The sequence below is a fragment of the Uranotaenia lowii genome, chromosome 3 (assembly GCF_029784155.1).
Source record: "Uranotaenia lowii strain MFRU-FL chromosome 3, ASM2978415v1, whole genome shotgun sequence".
Lineage (NCBI taxonomy): Eukaryota > Metazoa > Arthropoda > Insecta > Diptera > Culicidae > Uranotaenia > Uranotaenia lowii.
The window spans coordinates 213,937,615-213,963,859 of NC_073693.1; the positions used below are offsets into that span (position 1 = coordinate 213,937,615).

Sequence of the window (26,245 nt, forward strand, 5' to 3'; positions counted from 1 at the left end):
GCTGCAATTAGCGCTCTTTGCTTATACCATCCAGTATGTGGAAAAGGGCGTGGACTCATCAGCGGATGAAGCCTCTGAACGTAAAGTATGCATTTATAATGGAGAAAGTAAGAAGCGGTCAGCTTTCTTTGAGACACATCTCTACTGAGGATCAGCCAGCTGATGTGTTCAAGAAGGCGTTACCGAGGGCGAGGCACGCGAAGCTGTTCAGCATTCTCAATTTGCGAATTAAGGGGAGGCGATGAAACTTACGGTTTCCTCCGGCGTCCGGATCGGCAGCAGACTTCTGCTGCCACGAGCAGAATCAAAACATTGTTTGTTTTGGTTTCCCTTGCTATGTCCAATTCGCAATCGAGAATAATATATCAATGATTGCTGATGACAGGTGATGATGATAAACACGGTACAAATGTTTACATCATCACACGATAAAGCGAGACTACTCAAATTGGGATTGTGGTTACACAATAGTGTTGCCAGATATTCTGGGTAAGAGTATCAAAGTACTCATTCAGAAATGAGTACTTTCCCGGTTAGGGAAGATGATAAGTGGAGAGTGAGACAATAGCAATCGCTAATGTAATGACTAGACTGACGAAACATGAATAACGATAACTCTATTCCACCACTAAAACCCGCGATTTCAACAAAAACAAACAAGAACTTTCAGGCTGCACCATTCGATTTAATTTTCTCTACTCAGAAAACATTATCGGAAATTTCAAGCGTTTCCAACAGTGAAATCTTTATTAGGCTTCTCATTGACCATCTGGAGGAAAACCATCGTATTTTGGTCGGCGAGCTTGGATGGATTTTGGTCGGGTAAAATGGACAAATAAGTTTTTCCAGATATTTCAAGTTTTTTATAGGTTTACCCTTCATATGCTTTCAGAAGACCTTGGCAAGTGCAATTGTCTGTCAAAAAGTACTCAGTATTTCAAACAGGACATAAAAACTGCTTAAAGTTGATCCTGATTACTATTGCTAGTGATTAATGTGATAGCAAACAGCCTTAACTACTCATCGAAGACTGCGATGAAAAAAGCAATAACCTATTTTTGTATAGCGATCATACCTTAGGGTGTCCGTCTTACCCCACTTTCCCCTAAGAAAAGATCAGATACCGGTATTTCAATAGCAACTTACTATCTTCTTCAGTGAGTGTTTTCGATTGATTGAAGATTCAATAAATTAATTGTTTTAAAGACTTTGGTCAAATGGATGCTGAGATCCGTCCAGTATCCGTCCAGACTGCACCGCCTTCTGGATACTGGATTCACCGTAGAGTCGCGCGAGCTCGTGGTTCATCCTTTGCTTCCACACTCCGTTCTCCTGCACGCCCGCCAAAGATGGTTCTTAACACTCGTCGCTCAGATACTGCGAGTGTGCTCAAGATCTCCTCGAGCAATATCCACGTCTCCTGCCTGTTAAGAACCACCGGTCTAATGAGCGTCATATACAGGTTACTTTTCGTGCGAGGGCTAAGTCTTCTTGACCGCAGTTGCTGGTGAAGTCCAAAGTAGGCACGATTTCCGCTGATCATTCGCTTCCGGATCGAACGGCTGATGTCGATGTCTATGGTCACCAGTGAGCCGAGATAGACAAAGTCTTCAACTATCTCCAGCTTGTTGCCGTCGACAAGCGGGCTCGATCGGTTTCGGATCCGCAGACCATTTACTTTATCTTTTTCGAATTAATCATCATCCCAATCCTTCCTGATTCGCGTTTCAGTTTGCGATAGATCTCCTCCAACGCCGTAGATGATCCGCCCATGATCACTTTGTCAATGTCAACGGCAAAGCAGATAAGTTGACTGGATCTGTTGAATACCGTGCCCAACATTTTGCCGTGTCGTATGCGGCTTTGAAGTCGACGGATAGATGGTGTGTAGGAACTTGGTGTTCAAGGCATTTTTGGAGGATTTCCCGTAGGTTGGAGATCTGGTCCGTCGTAGATTGATGACTGATGACTTCCCACGAATCTGTTCGCTTGTGGCGTTAGGCGGTTGAGTCGGATTCGATACAGCATTTTGTAGGCGGCATTAAGGACAGTAATCACTCGGTAGTTCTCACAGTTCAATTTGTCGCCCTTCTTATAGATGGAGCATTACCCCGTCTTTCCAATCCTCCAGTAGCTGTTCTGTGCGCCAGATCCGGACTATCAACCGGTGTAGGCAATCGAACAACTTGTTCGGGTCGATTTTGATGAGTTCAGCTGCAATGCCATCCTTTCCAGCCGACTTGTTGTTATTAGGCTGGCGAATGGCTCCTTAATACCTTAACAACTTAATACATCGATGGAAGTGACTCCTTTACGTCGTTTGCTACGCTGGCGATGTAGTGAGGGAAGCCCCACAGTCTTGTCTCCTTAATGTGCGCCGTTCAGGTGTTCATCAAAGTGCTGCTTCCACCTTTTGATCACCTCACGATTGTCCGCCAGGATGCTTCCATCCTCACACATTTCGGCTTCCGGCACGAAGCTTTTGTGGGATGCGTTGAGCTTCTGATAGAACTTTCGTGTTTCTTGGGAACAATGCACCTGCTCTAGCTCCTCGAGCTCCTTCTCTTCCAGGCGGCACTTTTCTCCTGGAAAATTCGAACTTGCTGCCTGTTCCGCCCTACATTCCTCGTCGAACCAGTCGTTCCGTCGAGTTTGTTCCACATGATCGATGACGTTCTCCGCAGCACTGTTGATGGCTGTCTTTTTGGTATCCCAACAATCCTCGATAAGGGCTTCGTCAAGCTCGCCCTCTGCCGGCAACGCTGCTTCGAGCGATTGTGCGTAGTCTGTCGTGACTTCAGGTTTCTTCAGTCTTGCGATATTAAGCAGAGGTGGGCTTTGGTTTAGTATGTTATTCACTACAGAGAGTTATGGGCGTATCTTCACCATCACCAGATAGTGGTCAGACTCGTTGTTGGTGCTTCGACATGATCTGACGTCGATGATGTCTGAGAAGTGCCGGCAGTTTATCAAAACATGATCGATCTGTGATTGCGTTTGTTACGGTGATCTTCAGGTGTACTTGTAAGAGAGGCGGTGCTGGAAAAAGGTTCCACGTCCGGTCATTCGTTTGGAGGTGGCAAAATCTATAAGTCTTATGCCGTTTTCTTGGACAGCAAATGTACATTGAACCTTCTTATTGTCAGTTTGAATTCCTCCTCCTGCCCAACCTGAGCTTTGCAATCCTCGATGACCATCTTGATATCATGTTTTATACAGCGATTATATTCACACTCCAGCTACGCGTAGAATTCGTTTTCGTCGTCACCGGTTCTTTCAAGGTCAACCGGCACGTTCGTGTGTCGATTGACTAGCACTCGATCACGGGTTACTGCGCAAGGCCCCACCTATCTCGCAGGAGGGCCGTCTGGATGATGCTTTTTTGGATCCCGAACACCACCAGGGCGTGGTCGCAATCCGCAAGCCGCCCCTGACTTGGAGAGCAGATGCGTATGGAGCCCCCAAACTGAGTTAGCATGCGACCAAAGCATCCACCGAGGACATGGTTGAGCCCAAGAGTAAACATCGATCATAGTTGTACCGGATAAGTTTTTCAATGACTGTCCGCCAACTGCATCGTTGATATAAGTCGCGAATGATAAACAGATGTTAAAACGACTATAATCGAAACAAAAATAATTGTTTTTATGGTTAAACTTGTGTTCACGATTCCGGTAGAAATTCTACCAGGAGCAAAGTTCACGACATTTTTCTTCTACGTAATATGTATTATGTCTGAGGCTTCAAGTTCAATCAAGCAATCTAATGTACAAATATGATTAGGTTTAATACTTTTCCCGAACACCAAAAAAAGCGCGGAAAACGAGCTGCCCAAAACAAAACAAAACATAAATTGCACCCAATCGGTCGGTTCTTTTTGCTCCGTTTGGTTGCATCACATTTTCACTCTTATTTGAGAAACTTTTTTGTTGTAGTTGTTGAGATCATTTTTCTCAGGTTTCCTCGCTTGACCGGATCTACTGCATCATACATCAAGCTGAGACCGAGACTGCTGGCTGAAACTCACCTCAACCTGCCATTGATTGTGGTGGCGGAGGAAAAATTCGCACACACTGCTGCGTATCAATGTAGGGTACCTACCGCAGCACATTACATGATCAAGATAGTGTCGGCCATTGATAGAGAGAGACGAGGGGGCCCCCGCCGTCATTCGGTTCGTTGTATCGATAAACGGTTCAAAATGTGTTATTTATTGGATGGGTTTTTACGCAAGCGATCGCGAGAAGCACGCGACTCGTTGGAAAATTCATTGTCAAACTGATGAAATAAATGGGTCAGTGAATTTGATGATGTGGGATTTAAAAACATCCATCTCGGTACTGGGCGCATTGATAAATTTTGGAGGTGATTAAACTTATGTTGACGGAAATGACACAAATATTGCTACAAATTGAGTGATTCATGATTATAAATTGACCCGGAACAAATTTTAAATTTCAATTTATTCCACAAGTCTGCTATAAGAATGTAGGGTTTGTAAAATATTAGAGAGCAAAGATGAATTAATCTAAAGACACATTCCACCGTGACTCCCTGAGGAAATAGAATATCAATATCTTAGAACAATTTTCAAACGAATGATTTACCCACAATTTGACATACGTATTTTTCTAATTGAACAGCAACAAACAAAGTTGTGAAATGAATTCACTCAGTTTGAACACAACAGGGTTGTGAACTGAATTCGCGTCACGATGATTCAAGCTATTCTGCGTCATTCTTTACAGGTTTCAAATTTTGTGCACACATTTTAAAACGGAATTTTATGTTATTACGACTTGTTCAATCTTAAATTTTCAGTATCTTTTTCTAACTTTCTCCTTATTTTAACTCGCACTAACATAACAACATATTAAGGAATCGTCTGTTAAAATTACCAAAGCTTGGTTCATTTAGATATCGAACAGTTACGAATGCGTGTATCTACAAAACCATTCTTTCGATTGGAATATTTTTTTATGATGGAAATAAATGTTATCTTATGATAGTTCATGAAAAAATTAGAAAAAAAAATTATCTTTTTTTTGTAGAAATATACATGATTTATTCTTTCCTCGCCCTGACTTTTTTATTTCAGTCATGATATTGATCAGTTGTTCTCACTTATACTTCGTCAAATCTGTATTTTGTGTGGCTGCATCCTCCTCCTTCAATTTCCACTACCTTTTGGCTCAATACTACTCTTTTGAAAGAAATTTAGGGTGATTTGGAGGATTCTGTCGTTGCATAAATGATGTAATATTCAAAATAACGGCAAACATGTTTGAGCAATCGAAATGCTGGTTTTCGATGAAAGTTTTAATGTGTTTGTTTAGTTGTTTTCAACCACTATCAAATGCCAAAGAAAGAATTTCATGAAATTGTCTCTATTTTTCACAATAAACTGTGAATCATAAGGAACCTTGAAGGGGCAAAAGTACGAACTGCAAATGGGGCAAAAGTCCGAATGATATACAGGGTCCACGGAAGTAAATCTGAACGGAAAGTTTAAACTATTTTTAAAATGCCCTGAAAACATCAACGCATATTTTTGTTCCTACAAAGACTTGCTCGCGCGTAAAATTGCTCAAATACGATAAGAACTGAATTGCGTAAGCCTGTTAAGTAAGGATATTTAGTGAAGAACTTCAAATTCGCGGAGGTTCGCCCATGTATAGGATTTGTATCAGAAGCGAACACAGAAGATGCTGCTGTAAGCAAAGATTGATACAAAATAATTTTCCTCTTGACTTTATGCAGAGTTGTGGAATTTGGAATGGTCGTACTTTTACCCCACATCATTCGAGCCGTTGCCCCAGAGGTGGCGTAAATGTACGGTTCGATAACAGTTAGGCATTTTCACTTCTGCTAGCAAATGCCTCAATCGATTATATTCGTAGTTACAATTGACTTATCTCAAGTAAACTAACAAAGGACAGATACAGCATTGTAAGTAGGACCAAACAACACTTAGAACATTTATAACACTTTTATCTTTACTGAAAACTTACATTTATATCAAACTATCTCAGTTTCCCTGAAGATGGTGCCAACAAGCACCGAAAAGTTTGACAAATAATAAATTTCTATGTTCGGATTATGTAGACTGCTTGGCTGTTACTATAAAAAAAGTATCATATATATTATTAATGAAACCGATGCGCAGTGGAGATTTTTGATCAAAAAAAGGTACCGTAAACTGGGGGAACTTTGATCAGCGGGGTAACTTTGATCAATATGAAATTTTTGCAGACAATCATCATTAACTAAGTATGAAGTTGAAATATCTCAAAACTGTTTACTACGTTTGAAAGCCTGTTAATTGAGTTACAATTAAGCTAAATTTGGTTTTTATTAGGAGATTTTTTATATTACTTAAAATATAATTTTAAAATCTTAAAATATCTGGTTTTTTGAAGGCTCTCAAACAAACATCTCTCCTGATCAATTTCAAGTACTTAGGAGCAAATGGGTTGTGTAATGTGAAAGTTCAACTTTTTTCTATGTTTAGGTTAAGTTAAGGTGTTGTTTTTATGGTCATTCTATGATAGTTCTTGGATATTGAAAAAAAAACGGTTATTTTCCATGAAAAAGCTCGTATAAAAAAATTGTTTAAAACCCTACCAAATGGTTAAGTTTGAAGAACAAATAAATATGGGAACAGTGCGAAGACTTAGGGAATTGCATGAAGGTAAAATTTTATTTGTTTTTGAGGCCAAAAAATATTGAGAAATGTCTATAATTTTTGCCCCTAAATGTATGCAGCAATATTGTCCATCTTTCGAGTGTATTTGTTTTTTAAAGAAAACGTTGAAAAAATTCAATTGAGTCCAAACAAAAAATACTGTTATTTATGTTTTGAGCCTTCTGTGCTTAATGGCATGAAAACAATAAATTTGAAGATGTTGAGATACGTAAAAACCATTATGATCAAAGTTACCCCGAAACTCGAAATCTGGTTTTGTAACAAACATTTAATTATAATCACAAATGTCGTTTCAATTTATTGCAATCAATGATCATGTTTAATAATCCTCACCTCAGTAAGGGTTTTAAAGCTTTTAGATATTACGAAAAAGTAACACCTTTCAAAATATTTAAAAATGAATGAAAAAAGTGATCAAAGTTGCCCCAGTTTACGGTACCTATCACTGTAACGATCCCCTACACAGTACTAAATTCTTGTAAGCCATTATTTCTTATGCAAAAAACACGAGGAATCTAATGGTCTACACCGCATTCTGATTAAATGAATCTGAACGCCTCATTTTGCCCGATTTCCCCTATTTTTAGGGTGTAAAGTTTTAATTCCGATTGTAGCAATCTACCTTGCAACAAAAAAGTCATGAAAACCTTACCTTTTTATGCAATAATGTCGGTTTTTGGTAGATTTATTCATCTTCTAGCTAACCGTGTCGCTTTTTTCCACTTGAATGAATTAAAACGGCTAAATATCCCCAACTTCCCCTAGCTTTTTTTAAAAATTTTGCATAAATTTCACTTTAACCATCAAGAAATTCACACACCAAATACAAAAATCATGTGATTCAGTGTAAAATTTGTCGCTGAATCGAGTGGTGTACACCGTTTAGTGCTCAGCTTACAAGAATAGCCACAATCACCCCGATTTCCCCTAAAATCGAGCGATATGTTGAAAAAAAAATCATTATGACAAATGACAATGCTTCAGAAAATGCACAAAAATGATTGAAACAGGTGTAAAATTCATTGTTGCATCGAATGATTTACACAGCTTAGCATTAAGTTGGCGAGAAGAGCCTCAATCACACCAACTTACCCTTAAATAATGCGATATGTACCAAAAAATCGTAGCAACAAACGAGAAACCATCAGAAAATGCACAAAAGTGATTGAATCAGCATTAGCATTAAGTTTGCAAGAAGTGTCTCATTTCCTCCAATTTTCCCTAAATTCATTCATAAATTCATGCAATATAATTTAAAATATCCGAATAAGAAAGCACCAGCAAAGTTTAAAAAAAAAATTAAATCAGGTGTTAAACTTACTGTTCAATCTAATGAAAGGCATCGTTGAGAATTCAGTTAATGAGAACAATCCCAATTGCCCCGATTTCCCCTGGAATCATGCCATATACTTAGAAAAAAAAAACTTCATAACAATTAAAAATGCGTCAGGAATCGCACAAAACTGATTGAATCGTACATCAAACTGTTGAATAGAACCTAGTACTCCGCTGTACCTTCTAAACTTCCTGATATATTATATGATGAGTTCTGTTCAGCTCTCAATTGTAGAGAAGAACTTCAATCGACCCTATTTACCCAAAATTAATTAAATATAAAAAAAAGTGCTTGTATTAAAAGAGATTGGTTTGAATGTTACTGTTGCATCGACGCACAGGGGTTCATCATGTTTAAACCATTATAGTTCATAATTCATGAGTAAATGAATGAATTTAAGGAAAATTGAGAAAAATGAGGCTTTCCTCGTTAACTCAGTGCTAAGCGGTGTTCTTTATTCGATGCAGCAATGAATTTTCCACCTCATTCAACGTTTTTTTCATCTGTTCAATGGCCTTTCCGTTTGTTGCAATGTTTTTTTACGAAGAAATTGCATGAATTTAGGGGAAATCGGGTTGATTGAGGGTCTTCTCGTAAACTTCACGCTTAGCGGTGGACATCACTTGAATCAGCTAAAAGTTTTACACCCGATTCAATGGTTATTGCATCTCTTGAATTAAATTCTCGTTTGTAATAATGTATTTTTCAAAAAAATTGGATGAATTTAGGGGAAATCGGGGTGATTGAGGCTCTTCTCGTCAACTTTGTGCTAAGCTGTGCACATCATTCGATTCAACAATGAATTTTACACCTGTTTCAATCATTTTTTTGCATTTTCTGAAGCATTGTCATTTGTCATAATGATTTTTTTCAACATATCGCTCGATTTTAGGAAAAAACGGGGTGATTGTGGCTATTCTCGCACGCTTTGCAGTAAGCGGTGTACACCACTCGATTCAGCGACAAATTTTACACTTGATCAAATTGTTTTTGTATTTGGTATGTGAATTGCTCGATTGTTACAGTGAAATTTATGCAAAAATTTTAAAAAGCTAGGGGAAGTTGGGGATATTTAGCCGTTTCAATTCATTCAAGTGCAAAAAAGCGACACTATTAGCTAGAAGATGAATAAATCTAACCAAAAATGATCATTCATGATGAAAAGTTGCTAGATTACACTTTGTTTGACAGCATTTCTTAGAAAAATTTCTTATTTTTGGGAAAAAGAGGCAAAATGAGCCATGTGTCGTAGTCAAAACAAAAATTGGAGTAAACCAATCGATTCAACCGACATTTTTACATAAAAAAGTAAGGTTTTCATGACTTTTTTGTTGCAAGTTAGATTGCTACAATCGAAATTAAAACTTTACACCCTAAAAAATAGGGGGAATCAGGCAAAATGAGGCGTTCAGATTCATTTTATCAGAATGTGGTGTAGACCATTAGATTCCTCGTGTTTTTTCCATAAAGAATGGTTGTTTTTCGAGCAAGACATCCTTGTCTGAATTGGGTACACGCTCTTTTTTTTTTAAACTCAAAATTAAGTAGTTTTGGTTCAAAATAGCACTTCGGTGGCATCCCTCAACTTTGAGTTTGACTGGGCAATAGCAAAATTAAGTTCTGATAGGCATACTCAATACTAAGTTCGGCAGCCGAACTCGAATTTATCCTTTTTTTGTTTCGAGGGTAGCTTATTTTCAGGGAATTAAAGGATGATTAAAATTTGTTGTACCCGGATGTTACTGTTCCGGAACATTGCATTCCAATTACAGAGCGGTGGAAAGTTTTGACACTCCCGGTCAAAGAAAACTTCCGGATGTTACTTCCCACGGGAAGTAAACAACATCCGGAAGTTTCCGGACATTCCAAGCCGCTCACCATATGATGACAATGACGTACTTTTTTTTTCCTTTTTCTAGGATTTTAACTCTCTCGAGTTATTCATCCTCAAAACAATGATGTACAGAATTTTACGCTGACACGGTGAACATGCATTTCATTATGAATTTCCTTCATAGTCTTCCGGTAATTGTTCCGGAACGACAAAAATTTGCGACGTGTTCGTTAGTTGCTGTTCCGGTTCGGACTGAACTCGCTAAGTGTTTTCAGTCCAACAAAGAGAGTTCAATTTTTAGTTCATAAGGTCGAACTCAGGTTTGATCCCTCGCCGAAGGAAAAAAAGGGATCAATTTTGAGTTCGCAGTTCGAACTGCGTTTTGATCCATCTCAAGGAGGAAAAATGGTACTTAACTTTAAGTTCATAGAATCGAACTATGTTTTGAACCTCGGTCATACTTAATTTTGAGTTAAAAAAAAGAGCGTGTACCTTTTTTGGCTCGAAAATCCCCACTGTGTGATGCCTTAGTGTTTTCATAAAGTCTGGCACACTTTCTAATTATGTTAAAATTTGCCTGTATCTAAATACTTCACCCGCTTCCAAAAGAGGCGATTTTTTTTATTTAAGGGGTTTCTTTATTATATTGAATTCTCTCCTATTTTTCTAAAGGTTGGCTCCTTCAACCTTAAAACCTTCAAGTTACGTTGAGACTCAAGACAATCTAGAAGCTCAGATGCCATGGAAAATAGTTTGCTTTTGAATAATGTTGAAGTTTAATCAAAAAAGAAGTTTATTTTAACTAAAATAATTTTAACGAACTTAATTTTTTTCATGGAAGGGGTAGCAAAGCTCACCGGGTCAGCTAGTTTTATAAACAAACTAAATTACAAAAGTTGTTTAGAAAACAACTCAAACACCACAGTTTTTGACCCATTCTCAGTTTTTAAACTCATTATCTTTGATACTAAACGCACCACAGACATCAGACTTTGAAAATTTGAAAATATTCTATGATGAAGAAACAATAAATTTAAAGTACACTACATGAAAGCTTATGTTAAAAGCATTTCAACCGTTCAGAATTTTTACACACTAAATTGATCTTTGATAAAAATGAGTAAATAATCATTTTTTTCAAAAGTCCAAAAATTTAAAGCCTTGTAAATAAAATGCCCCGCATTTCTCCATACTTTTTTCACTTTCAATATCAAGTTTTAGGTCCTTATAATACAATGAAAGAGTTTCCAGGCACCCCAAAGCACCGTTTTTAGAGTTAAAGTCAAATAAAGCTGAAAATATCACGCAAATGGGTAATTTTTACCCATTAATGAGTATAAACTTATCAAAGTTGTTATTGATTTCTCAAAAAAAATCTTTCCTCATAATTGATAAATCATTTGACATATTTTTCTCTTAAGTTTCATGAAGTGATTTGATAACATTTATCGTGAAGTTAACAATAAATCCAATTAACGGCTTTCAAAAGAAATAAAAAGAAGAGTCGGAAATGGCACCAATCATCCTATTTTTAAGTTTTTTTTTTCTAAAAAATAAACGTGTATGAATTGATCTGAAATTATTTAAAATAGTAATTTCATACAATATTCTCAAAAGTTACAAAAGAGTCCAAAACACCAAATAAGACATTTTGCCACCTCATTGAATGAAACAGCCCCATAGTGCGACGGTACTTTACGACTCGTTATCATTTTTATATAATTTATAAAAAAAAGAAGTTGCAAACATCTAGCATATGACGAAACAAACGCTATGCTTTTCTATGTAGAGTACCATAACTTTTGCAAATTTTTCATGTCGAACGTATTAAAAACGTTGTTTATGGTCGATTCCAGAAGGCGATCTCAATAAATCTGAACTACCACCATCATTCGACCATTTTGATACTTCTTAAAACACTCTTAGTATAAACGAAATAGTTTTTAACTGTTTTTTGTTGGTGAAAAAAATGTTTCAGTTTAACTGTTTTAGCATAAAAACTGCTTTGATGGAAAAAATATGTTGAAGGCCATTTTTATCGATCGACTGTATTTTTTTATTTAGCGAATGTAATAAATCGATATAACCGACTGAAGTTTAAAACGAACTCCACTACATCGGAGAGCTTCCGACTCAAAAACGGATTATATTGAACAATGCTGCATAATCGATCAGCCATAACAATTTCGTACGAGTTGAAAGTGAAATGATATACCTGCTCAAAGCTATCATCGGCAGGTACGCAAATTTTCAAACACTCCAAACGCCATCCGCTCCATATTCACCTATCTATCTACATATCTACCCACGGATTATGTATGCGTGATGAGCGAATTGAAAATCTATCGAAACACTTACATATAGGTTCAACATTTTTTTCGCGTGGATTGGAGTGAAAGTGCTTGTTTCGAATCCTCTCATTTTCAGTGTTCACTTTTATCGTTCATCAAGTGGCTTATCTTACATACCGACTACAATCCGAACGAACATGTGAATGACTCTCCAATGAGATATAACAATACACAAATTCTGACTTGATGAAATCAGTGGAACAAAACAGAAACCGGAGAAAAACACTCCCCCGTACTTATTGCGTTCATGGCGATTGAGAAATGTTTTCGCAATTCTGCTTTAAACCCCCCTGCTCACACTCACTTTTCGTTTCCATCCCACTATCCAAGCTCGGAAAAATGGGAAGCCAAATGGAGAAAATTAATGCGGTTTAAATCCGAACAAAAATATGAAAGTGATAACGATAATTGTCGATAAGATTCAGAATTAGCAATACATACACCGATTACCGGAGTCATTCATGTGTTGAATCAATCGACGGATAGTGCACTTGATTTATGGTTTCCACATCAACGAACGATATCTAAATGGCATTTATTGACAGCAGTAAAAAAATCATATACCTATTCACGTTAAATTCAGTGCAACTGTTTCGGAAATATACTCTCAAAAATGAAGTTTTTTTCATTGGCAACGTTATTCAAACTAAATTTACTAGTAAGATTAAACAACTAAAACAAAAATTTAAAAAAATATATTTCTATCACCATTTATTGTACAGTAGAAAAATACACTAAAAATTTTCACCCAATTGTCGATGGTGTCAGCAAGCTCTCCAGTGAGAATTTCTCAAGCCACAATAGAAAAGAGCAATAAAAAGTGTCTTCGCCCGTAGGCTTCGTTTGAACAAAATTGAGTCATCTGTTTGGGAAGCAATTTGAAACTTTTTCAGCAACTTGTTTCTCCTCTGTGAGATTCAACTGGGTAATTAGCACTTGCGGTTGGTTAGATGTAATGGAAACATTCCGTGCACAAACTAGTTACTTCTCAGTGGAAAATTTTATCTGTCCTTCTTGAAAAGTACGTTCTGTTGTTGTAGTTTTTTTTTTCAAGATGAGACATCAATGTAAAGATGTCATTCTTATTGATTAAATTGTAATTTAAATTTAAATTCAGTTGATCATGATTCATACTTCAGAACAGAAAAGTTAAAGCACATTGCCATTAGCTGTAATTGAATATAAGACTGCCAATCTGTTCTCCTAAACCAAAGTACTTAAAGGCATTCGAACAAAATTCGAAAAAAAATGTTTACAAGACTCAACCTAAAGTGAGAGAACACCTGTTCGCTACTTGAAAGTAGCTCCTAGTGAATGGTATTAGTAGTGGATACATGAAATTAGAACTAATTATACTAATAGCCAGTAAACCTCAATTTACTTTTCGAGAGGAAAAAATACAGTGGAAAAGTATGAACTTGGATATCAATCTTTATAAGACGAACCCTGGAAAAAATCATCCAATTTTGTCAAAATTATCAAAATATATTACGGTACTGCATATGTTCCTTGAACATTAAAAAACTTTTTTTTAATTTAAATAAACTAAAATTATTATGAATCCATACAGTTTATTAATCATGAAAAATTTTGTCATATAACTACCATTTCATCTACCTAATTGTAGATGTATTCTTCGATTTTTAAAAATGCTTTTCCACAAACTTATCAATACTTACATACAGATAAGAAAGTATATGTATGTAAGTATTGCATATAGATGTTGCAATTGTTATCCTTCCTTTACGTTTAAAAAAGCACTATTATTTAGCCGGTTATGTTCATATAAACCCGCATTACTATTTTTCCATATCTCCAAAACTATCTAACCGATTTCCATAGATTACCATTTTAAAATCGTCTACATGTTCACTATCTATTTATGAAAAAAAATTATAATATTGTTGGTGTCTTAAAATTGACCCGAAAGACAAAATGATTAAAAAAAAGGATGGCGATTTTGAACGCAAATCATGGCCATCCAAATAATGAAATTTCACTATGGTAGCTAAACTTTCGCTGATTTAAAGATTCGTTCTTAACTTAAAAAATCGTTTGTTTCCGATGTCATTTGTCAGGGATAGAATAATAAGAAAAAATGAAAATTATTTTCTTCATGAAAACAAATTTTTTTTCTGAATAACAAGCTTATATTTATAAAACTGGACTGACTGGACATACAATCTTCAAAAACATGAGAATCAATAGAAAGTAACTATATTTATATTTTTTTGCGATATTGTACAATTAAAATATCACAAAAAAAAATCAGTCATTGTCATTGTTTCTTCATTCATTGACGATAACCTTTTTGTGTAAAATTACATTCTATCAGGTCAAGGAGATTCCAGTGGAAAATAGAAAAAAAACAATCGAATGCATAAACACTATCACTGATATAACATTAAATACCGTGAACAACATAAATACAACGAGATATTTCAGAAATTCGCAATCCATATTTCAACATAAAATGGATTAAGTGACTAGATTTCTAATTCTTGAGTTAATTGAAATGTCGTATTTGATTTCTTGTAATATAATTAAAAATTAAATTAAAATCTCATGTAACAAAAAGCTTAAAGTAAAAGTCGATATTCCTCAGATTTGGTCCTCATTTTTTTTAATCCTATGATTTAATTTTAGCATTGATCACCCTATCAGTCTCTGGAAAATAATTGAGAAAATCAGCAAATTTTTTTCACGATATTCCATGATTCTCATAAAAATTTAGTTATAAAATCATTTGAAAAATTTTATGAATTTTTCAAATAATCAGTTGTGGTCTGATAAACCAAGCACATTCATCATTTCAATATAAGCTCTCAACCTATCTAAATTTATATAAATCAAAAGTTTTTCAATACGACTTCAACAAAATTAGTTATCTTTGATGCATAACACACATTTTTAAGACTTTTTGGCTAGAAGGCCGTTTTCTGATGACCATAAAAATCAAAACTCAAATCTGATAGCAGACAATTGGACGGTCTATGAAAATCAGTTCAGTAGTTTTGATTTTATAGCCTAAACAATAATCCGGGTCTATATAACCCTAACCGGCTAATTTTTCTTTTTTGTCGAAATTCTATAGCTCCTCGAAAAAAAAGTCAGAAAATTTCGTTTTAACCGTTCGTGAGATATCGCATTTAGAAGGTAGAGTTCGGATCATATATTTTAACCACAAAGGAAGGTTAATAATGACTGTTTAAATAAAAAAAACTAAGTGATATTCATTAGGAAAAGGTCATGTTTCCTCACACTTCAATGGGGTGAATCTTGTGAATTGCTCAAATTTTTATGTTTATTTTTAGAGTTTAGAGAAATTTCAAAGTTTTTCTAGCCATCTCTATAAGATTAAGTGAAATTGAATTGGAAAAAGTGAGATTTGAGTAAATGATCTATTGATTACTGTAGAGAATTCAACTAATAATGGAATTTCTTATCATCATCTTTATTTATTCTCATCGAAGTCCAATTTCTAAATAATGAATAATTTGCAAAAGCTCCTTACTAAAGAAGTTTCGATTTCAGGAATTTCAATATGTATTAATAATCTTTTTACTGTTTTCTGAGTTTTTCAATGTTTTCAACCGTGTTGATTCTTTTTTTTTAAATCTATTATTGCAGGTTAATTGTTCATAACATTTGAAATATGGAACCTTTTACTTTTCTTTTAACACAGAAATTTAATTCTTATTTAGGTGTTTTCCAGCTTAGCTGTTCTTTATTTAGCCGTTATCTATATTATCATTGTTACGTGGTTGCAGAATGTTTAGAATAATAAATTTCCACTGTTAATTCATTATCAATACGTAACGATTCCATACGATTTTGTCACATCATCGTTCATGAAAAAGTATCATCAACATCTATGTTTCAAGATGATGGACATATTAATTTGAATGTAAAAATGTCTCTTGACTTTGCCCTCACAATGCTTTTCATGATGTTGTTAATAAAATAACTTGAAGTTTTTATCGATTGCTAAATTAATTAGGCTAATGATTTCATTTTTCTATCGTTAAACGATTAATTTATTATAAAGTTTTAATCTATGAAATGTTTGTTAGGATTTCCAATCTCACAAAATTATTCAAATTATAATCTTATGATGAGTAAAAAGGAATGGCGGTACTTGAACCCTTTTTCTTATATTCACCATATCTTTTTGGATAAGTTTGGCAGATCGCCCTATTTTGCATTTTCTGACAGCCTGTAATTTCAAATTTATATGCTACAAAATTTATAGTGATATATACCCGTAGATGAACTTGAAGCGTTTTCATGGGACTAAAAAGAGTGATATTTTGAAAATTAAAGGAGACTTGATCATTTAATCAGGGTGCCCTAAGCTTTGGCAAAAATCATGCAAAAACTAAAGATAAAAGTTCTATTGACTTTTTTGGCCTTATTAGTTTTTATTTTACAGTTCAGTGTGAAACACAGTGTCAGACAAAAGAATTATAAAAATTTTTCTACCACCCAATATATATTGCATATTAAAAGGCGCAATTTTCTAGTTTTCAGAAATAAGCACTTTTTTAAGTCCTTTTTATCAGGAAATTAAATGGAATGGTCGTTGGATAAATAATTTTGTGCATTTCAATGATCAACATCAATTCAGGAGAAAAATATATCTTTTTAAACTCCAGGGATCAAATGAGCTCATAACATCCATTTTGGAAAAAAATTCTTAGAAAAATTGGGAGTTTACTATTGCTTTGAAAAAAAAAATTGCACTAATAAGTACATATTATACTTGCCAACCATTGTAGATTTTTGATGGTTGGATACACTCTCTCGGCGAACCATTGGCGGTGAAATCCCTAGAAGTCATTTCGAAGGCGAAGCCACACATACAAAAGCTGGACAATACAAGAAATTTGTTATCAATATTTCTTTGAAAGGGATATTGTTGCATATTATCCTAGCTCGATTTAGCTTTTTGGAAACACAATTTTTTCTGTATTTCGATGTCTCAAAAAAAGCAATCTTTGTGATATCTTCAAAATTTAACATAAGGATTTTAATAGACGAATAGAAAGATAGAAGAAATGAAAGATGGTGAAAATGAGCGGGAAGAATTTATTACAAGCATTATCAATACATTAGACTGAGTCGATTTGGGGTCATTTTTGAATTTCTCAAATCCTGGGATATAAAAACCTTCATCTTGGTCCAAAACTCATCCATGATTTTTTGCAAAATTTTCAACTAACATTTACATGAGTAAATTTGAACTTTTTTTTTGCTTGGGAAATTGAATATTTTCTACTGAAAAATCAACATCATTTTTGTATCTTCTGTGGAACCGAGACAGATTATGGCTTTTGACCAATTTTAAGTTTCTTAAAGAACATTTTCCGCTAAACAACTTTGTTGAAGACCGTAACTTCGTAACTTATCAGGCCAAAAATTTATTAGCTTATTAACAGGGGTATGTCTTTTCGCATTGATAAACAATAAATTCAATGGACATCACTGCTGGAGCCCGAAGTATTGCATGTAAGTAGTCATGCATGCAATATCTCGATGATTCTGTGCTGAGATACAGTGTCCACCGCAAATCCTGTTTTCTAAAAGGCATCCTCGAAAGTGCTCCGTCACCGGCTCACTTTTCAATATTTTTCTACGAAAAAATTACTAAATGTTCTTTTAACAATGCTTTGTATAATGCAAAAAATATAAATACATTTGTTTGAACGGTAGCTCTAAAAAAAATCGTGAAAATTGTGTTTTTTTTTAACCGTTAGACCCTACTCCCTCCTTAAAAATTCTGCAAAAAGTCATGGATGAGTTTTGGACCAAGATGAAGTTTTGTAGATCCCATGGTTTGAGAAAATTAAAAATGACCCCAAATCGACTCAGTCTAGTTCTAGTATCATATGCTAACGCCTCGATATCATTGTCAGAAGGGTTCATTATCTTACCGTAGTTTGTGTTATCCCTACCTGACATCCGACCTTACTCGATTCAAGAACTTTGAGTCCATGATAGTTTTTACTTGACATTAGCATAGATTGGATAATAAAAGATATTTCCAATTATACATATACCATATGTATGTATGTATGTAAGTCTTTACAGATTCAGAACAAATGCATGACTACTCTGTAATTAGGCTGGAACAAATATCAATTTCTTCTTTTGTCCCCCCCCCCCCCCCCCCTTCAAAATAACCATAAATCTGAAGGGGTAAAAAATAAAGTTTGAAGTAATTTATGTAAATTCTGATAAAAAAAAATTCCAATATCTGAAAGATTCAAGACCAAAAAACCAATTAAAGAAGATGGGAGTTATTTCGCCTTTTGTTTTCTCGATTTGATTAAATTATCTGATAAAATATTACTTGATTTATAGGTTTTGTGCAACGATATAGTATGCAATTTGGTTGCATACAAGCTTCCGTGCAATTTATTCCAATTTATGTGTTTTCGCATTATTTTTTATGGTCCCCCCCCACTCCTCGCGATGTTCCAACTCCGAGTGATAAAAGAAGGATTTGAAATTTGTTCCGGCCTTATATAAGCAAACAGAATAACATGAAACACAATCTAGATCTGTCTATCTAAATACGAATCTGAAACGTATAACTTCTACAGAACACAAAAAAATTATTCTACATTCAAAAGATTAAAGAATTTAAAAAAAATCAGGAAATGCACAATACAGTTAATGGCAATGCTGTTCTTCTAATAACTAATCGCTTTATCTGAACAACTTCTGGGAGAAACTCCCCTTAATTTTTACGACAGAGGATTGGTTAAAATAAATAAAATGCAAATTTTAAAAGCCGAGAAAGACTTTTTTTGTATTTACCAACATGATTTTTAAAAATAAAATTTTAACTAATAACGGCTTGCTAGAACCCTCATACGGAAATTTTCAAGAAAAAATTACTTTTTAACAAAAATTTATTTCACAGAACAATGATAAGTTTAAAAGATCTTAAATTCATAAGTACCAACCCTTTTGAGACGAAAACAGATTTTTTTTAAAAAGTCGAGAAATGAGCTAATCGACTGGATGTTTAAGAAACGCTTATAATATTGTCATCTGTTTCTTTTAATCAACTTCAACAATCAGTTAAATTCAGTTCAATGTTTCGGATATGCTCCTTCGGGAATGGGTTTACGATTGGATTATATCCAGTCATCATATGTCGTCATCTACTCTGAGTGTGCTACGACAGATTGTCAACCAGTTGATAAATAGTCCAACGGCACAACTCAAGAGTGTACCGTGGCGTTCCCAGCTGGTTGCAGTCTGATAGATCCCTGAAGTGCTCACTCGGACTGTTCGACACATAGTGTTGCCTTCTTTTATTATGTTTTTCTGCATCTTCTCATGGAACAACAGTAGGGGAGATAAGGGCATAACGAGCACCCAGGGCATGATAAGCACTCCTTTTTTCCACAAAAGTACGTATTTTCTAAAACAAATTTTCATGAGGATTCGTTCCGTACTACCTATAGTATTAATTTTTCACCAAAAAAGCAATATCCTTTTCATCTTTACAGAAATATTAAATAATAATCAGCTGGTTCTCAAGTGACGAAAATATTATAATTTTTGAGCATCTTTTATGACCTTTAAATCATCTTGATCTGAAATGTACTCACTGCAACATGATTTACACATTGTTTCTCAATTTTCACAATCATTAAATTTTAGATTTTTCACTAAAATCAAGTATCAGTATCAGTATGGTAAGCGAAAAAAAATCACCTCGAACAGGAATCGAACTCGATCCTACAGATTACCTCTCCGACATCTTACCAATACGCCAAATCATCAGATGAAAACTTGTGCAGCTGTAGATCTATCGTTCAGTTGGCTACATCGAGTTGGATTCGCTGCTAGATGTTACGGCAGTTAGGAAATAGACTTTTTTAGTGTCTGAACACGAAACAATGATGTAAGTCACATATCATAGCTGTTTTCTATGGTTAAATAAGCGTCTTCCTTAAGGTGGCCATTATGCCCTTATCTCCCCTAATTCCTTTATTATGTTTCAAACATTTTGAATCAAAATTTAATTTGGCAATCCATCAAACATTTACCTTTTAATTTTTATTTTCTTCCAGAAATGTCGGAGTGCCGACTTGGCCATCGAGATCCCAGGCAACCTGGGCCAGGATGACTCATTCTACAGGCTCGATTACTTTCCACCGGTCGGCAATCCGGCCCCAAACGCCACGATAGCATCCCGTGATGTAGGCGAAGAGATCCAGTTTTCCAATGGGTTGCCCGGCACGAGGTACAACTTTTGGCTGTACTACACCAACTCCACCCATCACGATTGGCTCACCTGGACGGTATCAATCACTACTGCACCGGATCCTCCCTCGAATCTCTCGGTGGCCGTCCGATCCGGCAAGAGTGCCATCATCAGCTGGAGCCCGCCGCTGCAGGGAAATTTCTCGGCCTTCAAGCTGAAAATCCTTGGGCTGTCGGATAATTTTGCCACCAATCAAACGGTCGCCGTCGAGGACAATCAGTTTCAGCACATGTTGAGAGACTTAACGCCCGGTGCCACCTATCAAGTGCAAGCTTACACGGTCTTTGATGGCAAAGAATCGGTCGCTTACACCAGCCGAAACTTCACAACAAGTAAGCGATTTCTAGTGTCCCATTCACCAATTTTACTTCTCCTTTTTCTTGTTGTTGGACACTAAATAAATGTATGGAATAACTAACCCAGTTTCCTCAAACAGCTTCGGTGAAAGGAATAAACGCACACATTTGTGCAACTAACTTTTCGGTTTCGGCTCTCATTTAGTTTTCAAGGTTAATGTATGAGATTGGTGTGTGGTGAACTCCTCTAACAACTATTTCAGAGACACAACAACAAAAATGGAACCAATCGTCCGTCCTAAGATTGTCCAGCAAGATGTGACGGCATACAGCAGCGACCCAGTGACCAAAACAACGAATCATTTTCAAGAGTCATCACCACGCCACACGAGACGGCCAAACCAAACGGATGTTTCAATTGAATGGCATATGCACAAATTTATTTAGGTTCAACTTGGATGCGACATTTCGCGGGACAGCGACTCAACGATCAACAAAACCTACATCATAATTCACTAACAGTAATATCAAGCTCAACCGATCTTTTTTATGCTTCTTCCTCTCTTCTCGCTTTCCTGGAAACAATCGGGCTAACACTGCACCATTTTACGCCTAACACTCTCCTAACCAATAAATCAAACACTTTACTGGGACAACCTTTACGCGCCGCAGAACGCTATCGGCACAAAGATCTGCTGGAAATCAAGATTCTGCGAGGTAGGAATATCGCTGCTGGCTGCCTATAATGGTTGCTGATTAATTTGCATGTCCATAACGCCTAACTGTACAAAGTAAAAGTTGGTTTCGGTTTGTGTTCGTAGTGAACTGACACCCGACAATCTTTACTCGCTTTGGTGACTTATGTATGAAGTCAGACCGAAATGTCAGATTGCAAATCATTCGGACGCGTGTTCAAACGGTAAGATCGAGAAATCCCAGTCCTCCTCCCGGTGCAAAATCTTGTTGTACCTTAATCCCCACTGTTACCTTCAACTTCAACCAGCTATATCGCTTTAAAAGATTCGGAGAATAGCTTCCCATTCTGGGAAACCCCGAAAAAGAAACCAGTTTGGCTAGGTCATTCATTGGAACCTTAAATCACGATTTCGATGCAGGTGCAATTTAGTCATGATATTTAACCGAACCTCAGTATACCGACAAATGGTCTGCCAGCGCTGGGGAACTTTAATCTTTAAATAAGATCGCTAACGTTTCGTTTAAGCTTTTTTAATTACAATGCAAAGACAATCAATCAAGAGAAAAAAAACTTTAAAACAGGAATTGTCTTTTCCCCAGAACCTGATTGTTAGAACAAAACTTATTGGCGGAAACCTTACTTTTGGTGTGTGAAATCAGTTTTTCAACATCAACTCTTTTCTTTTAAACGGTTAATGCCCTTTAATTTTTAATGATGCTCACTGTTTGTTTTTAAATTCATAGTTGGTTGCATAGTTTAACATATTTTAAGAGAAATCAAAAGATATAAAGGGAAATATGGAAATTAGTATATTTCTAGACAAACAACCATAGCGATTAAAGGAACTGGTTGATTTTTAACTTAAAGTCCAAGCTCAGCAGTTTTTTCAAAACCATTTTTTTAGATACTGTATTCTATTTTTTTTAAATTTATCTCTTAATATGTATTCTTGAAACGAGAAATAAATACTTTTATTAAAGATAATGAAATTCCTTTTTTTTTTTCAAAACCAAATAAATAAACCACTTATTTGAATTTGGAACAAAACGACCCAAGCAACCAAAAGCAACACATTGACTTGAATGAAGGCTTTGAAAGCTACAGTGAGCGAAATAAGAATAGCACCACTATGTGTTTTGCTTGTTAAAATATGAATGATTGAAAATTACGAAAATTTTCTTCCATAATTTGTTCTGAATTGCTTAACGGATAAATTAAGCATAAGTTTACTTTTTTTGGACGTAGCAATCGGCGTTGAGGACCAAAAATGTGGAAAAAGGGTGCGAAATAAGAATAGAACTACTTGAGTTTTTCAACAAAAACAAGCTTATTTTTTAAAATTTACTGTGTAAAAGTGAATTATAATGATTTTACGAATTATTTGAACAAATAACTGCATTTTAAACAGTTTTCCAAAATTCCAAAGGTTTTCATAGGTTTTAATTAGGGGGTTTTAAGAGATGCTCCTCTAGCGTTAAGGAATTTGATATTTGAGCTGTAATTCTTTACCAAACTACTTATTTTCTCCATAAAAATGACGTAAAATGATTAAACAAACATTCGGGATGAATTTTGAATCTGAAAAAATAGGTTGGAAATCGAAAACTTTGATTTTGTTCAGTAAACCACACTTTATTCCAGTTTCAAGTCGTAGATGGCAGCACTATCTTACAGTTAAAACCAAATTTAGTCTCAATTTTGATTTTCCAGGTTTATTTAGGCCCATATTCATCATTTTGAGGTATTTTCTCATCACAGTTTTGTGGAAGTTCACGCTGCAGAAAGCTTTTCCGGATTTGCAAAAGAATCACCACCACAAAAATGTACAACCGCCAAAATTCCTGCTCATCTCAACTCCCGATTCAATTGCAAATCATACCAATAATACTGCTAGCCGCCTGGTCCATCAAGCTCCATCGCAAAGTATAACTTTATTCTGATAATCGGTCCAAAAAATTTACTTTTAGTAAGCTTGATGCAATTCTAATTTTTTTTTTTGGATTTTGTGATTTTAGAATTTCCAAAGCGTGCACATTAGAGTGCCCCAAATGAATCGACTTTTGAAAATGTTATGCGCTGCAGGCTAAAATTGATCCTTGGCCTGGTACAAGATCTTATGCCAAATTTGGGCGAGATCGGATCACGGGAAAGGGTCGCTCAATGAGCCTGAATTTTGTATGGGATTTTGAGACATTTTGTTCGGGAGGAACATGAAAGACCAGTTTTTCATCAATAACTTTGTTTCCCGTCGGCCGATTTCTTTCAAAAATGGTTTTTCTTAAAGCCTAAACTATGACAAATATTTCATCCGAAGACTGCATTTCAATAAGAGTAAAGATAAGAAAGTTATTAGGCTTCAAAAATGGACTAACTTTTTTAACGGTGGCATTCAGCACTGTTAATGAGGCGTCAATATGTTCGACTGCCTCGACTCATTAACAGTGATGAATACCATCCTTAAAAAAGTTAACCAATTTTAGAAGCCTAATAACTTTCTTATCTTAACTTTAATTGAAATGCAGTCTTCGGAAGAAATATTTTTTATAATTTAAACTTTAAGAAAAACCGTTTTTTTAAAGAAATCGGCCGACGGGAAACAAAGTTATTGTTAAAAAACTGGTTTTTCATGTTTCTCCCGAACAAAATGTCTCAAAATCCCATACAAACTTCAGGCTCGTTGAGCGACCCCTTCCCGTGATAAGATCTGGCCCAAATTTGGCATGAGATCTTGTACTAGGACTAGGATCAATTTCAGCCTGCAGCGCATAACATTTCACAGGTTTTAAATTTCCCATACAAATTTGGGGCAGTCTAGTGCACATGTATTTATTTCTTGATCAAAATCATCCAGTACTTCCTAATTAATCCCGGCTATTCGAAAATGGGCATGAATTTGGTTAAATGGCAATATAGTGCTGCCATCTATGACTTAAATCTAAATAAATAGTGTTTGACTATTAAAAAACTTTAGTATTTTTGAATCCCAACCTACTTTTTGGATTCAAACTCAGCCTCAAATCTATGTTTCATCATCTTGCATCATACTTATGAATGTTAATGAAGAAAATTAGTAGTTTGGTAAAGAATTACAGCTCAAATATCAAATTCCTTAACGTTAGAGGAGCATCTCTTAAAAACCCCTAATTAAAACCTATGAAAACCTTTGGAATTCTGGAAAACTCTTTAAAATGCAGTTACTTATTCAAATAATACAATATAGAAGCGTTATTATTCACTTTTACACAGTAAATTTTAATAATAAGCTTGTTTTTGTTGAAAAACTCATGTGGTTCTATTCTTATTTCGCACCCCTTCTTCACATTTTTGGTCCTCAACGCCAATTGCTACGTCCAAAAAAAGTAAACTTATGCTTGATCTATCCGTTAAGCAATTTAGAACAAACTATGGAAGAAAATTTTCGTAATTTTCAATTATTCATATTTCAACAAGCAAAAAACATAGTGGTGCTATTCTTATTTCGTTCACTGTATGTACATATTCGTTGACAAAGAGAATCAACTGCCCAATCCCCTTGAGTGAACTTTACAGTTGCAAAAGTGATCACTATGTACGGTCTCAGATAACCATTTAGGGGGTATATCAAATTTGCAACACAAATATACGTGTAACATAATATACGACATCTGATTGTCTGGGGTGTATGTGACTTGTTTTGCCCATTTCCCATTAGTAAACTATAATGCTGCAAAAGTGATTTATATGCACGTTGTAAGAGACTTAAGTCACACAAAAGGCACAAAAGTACTCAAAATGGGATTTACTAAGTACAAAAAGTGCATTAAGATGCTTTCTTCCTGGTTGGCTGGTTGTCTGGATGAGCAGGTGCGCCTGCAGGTATACTACAAAACGTGGTGATATACCACTTCGAATTTAAGTTTCAGTTAGAACAACATCTAGGCGTGGTCTTGTGGTAACGAGTCCGATTCGCACCACGAAGCTCAGAGTTCGATCCCCAAGCCGGGCAAGATTTTTTACACTAAGTAATTTGATACTGGAGTGACCATTCTGATGCAATATATGTAGGAAATTTAGAAAAAAGCCAATCGAGCAGCAAATTGAACAAATCTCGGTAAACCGCAATTTGTCGAGTTTGGAAACCGGCTCGTGGCATCATGGCGGCACCATGTACTGAATATAGTAAATAATCAAGACAAGGTGATATGAAGGGGTGCCAAGGGTACAATTAAGATAGAAAAAGAATTTTTTGCTCATTCTACGTTTTTTTAAGCTGAATTTAAAGGCCGCTGAAAGCTGAATAGAAGTTTATAAAGACTTGTTTCAGAACTTGGAAATATCAATAAGTACTTACATTTTGAGCTGTATAAAACGTCCTTCATATCAATGCTGGGGCTGAGTAAGCTTTTTTGTACCTGTTTTATGGAACTTTCGGTTGCTAGTGGATGGTTTATGGAAATCTTAAATTTACACACGGCTTAGTTATCATTGATATGTTTGTTTGTTTATGTTTGTTTGTTTGTTTGTTTGTTTGTTTGTTTGTTTGTTTGTTTGTCCTCTATAGACTCAGCCGTCTTAAGAGCTAGAGATCTGAAATTTGGCATGGATGCTCATTAGGACTAGGAATGATGAAAACTGTTTTTAGATTTTTGGACGACCCCTTCTGAAGGGGGTCGTCCATACAAGACAAATATTGTCTTCACGTTATTGACGTTATTTTCCGTCGAATTGTGATGAAAATTTGCACATGAGTGTTTTGAGAGAC

At 35.5% G+C, this 26,245-nt stretch overlaps 1 protein-coding gene across 8 annotated transcripts in view; it reads left to right on the forward strand.

Moving 5' to 3' along the window:
• Positions 1-26,245, forward strand: part of LOC129758132 (tyrosine-protein phosphatase 10D) — a 174,086-nt gene that overhangs the window by 93,558 nt on the left and 54,283 nt on the right. For 6 of the 8 annotated variants that reach the window (XM_055755588.1, XM_055755584.1, XM_055755585.1 and 3 more), the window contains exons 2-3: positions 20,318-20,843; positions 21,480-21,524. In XM_055755588.1, the coding sequence (XP_055611563.1) occupies positions 20,318-20,843; positions 21,480-21,524 (571 nt within the window). The remainder of the gene's footprint in view (positions 1-20,317; positions 20,844-21,479; positions 21,525-26,245) is intronic. The other 2 variants (XM_055755586.1, XM_055755591.1) reach the window with 1 other exon arrangement.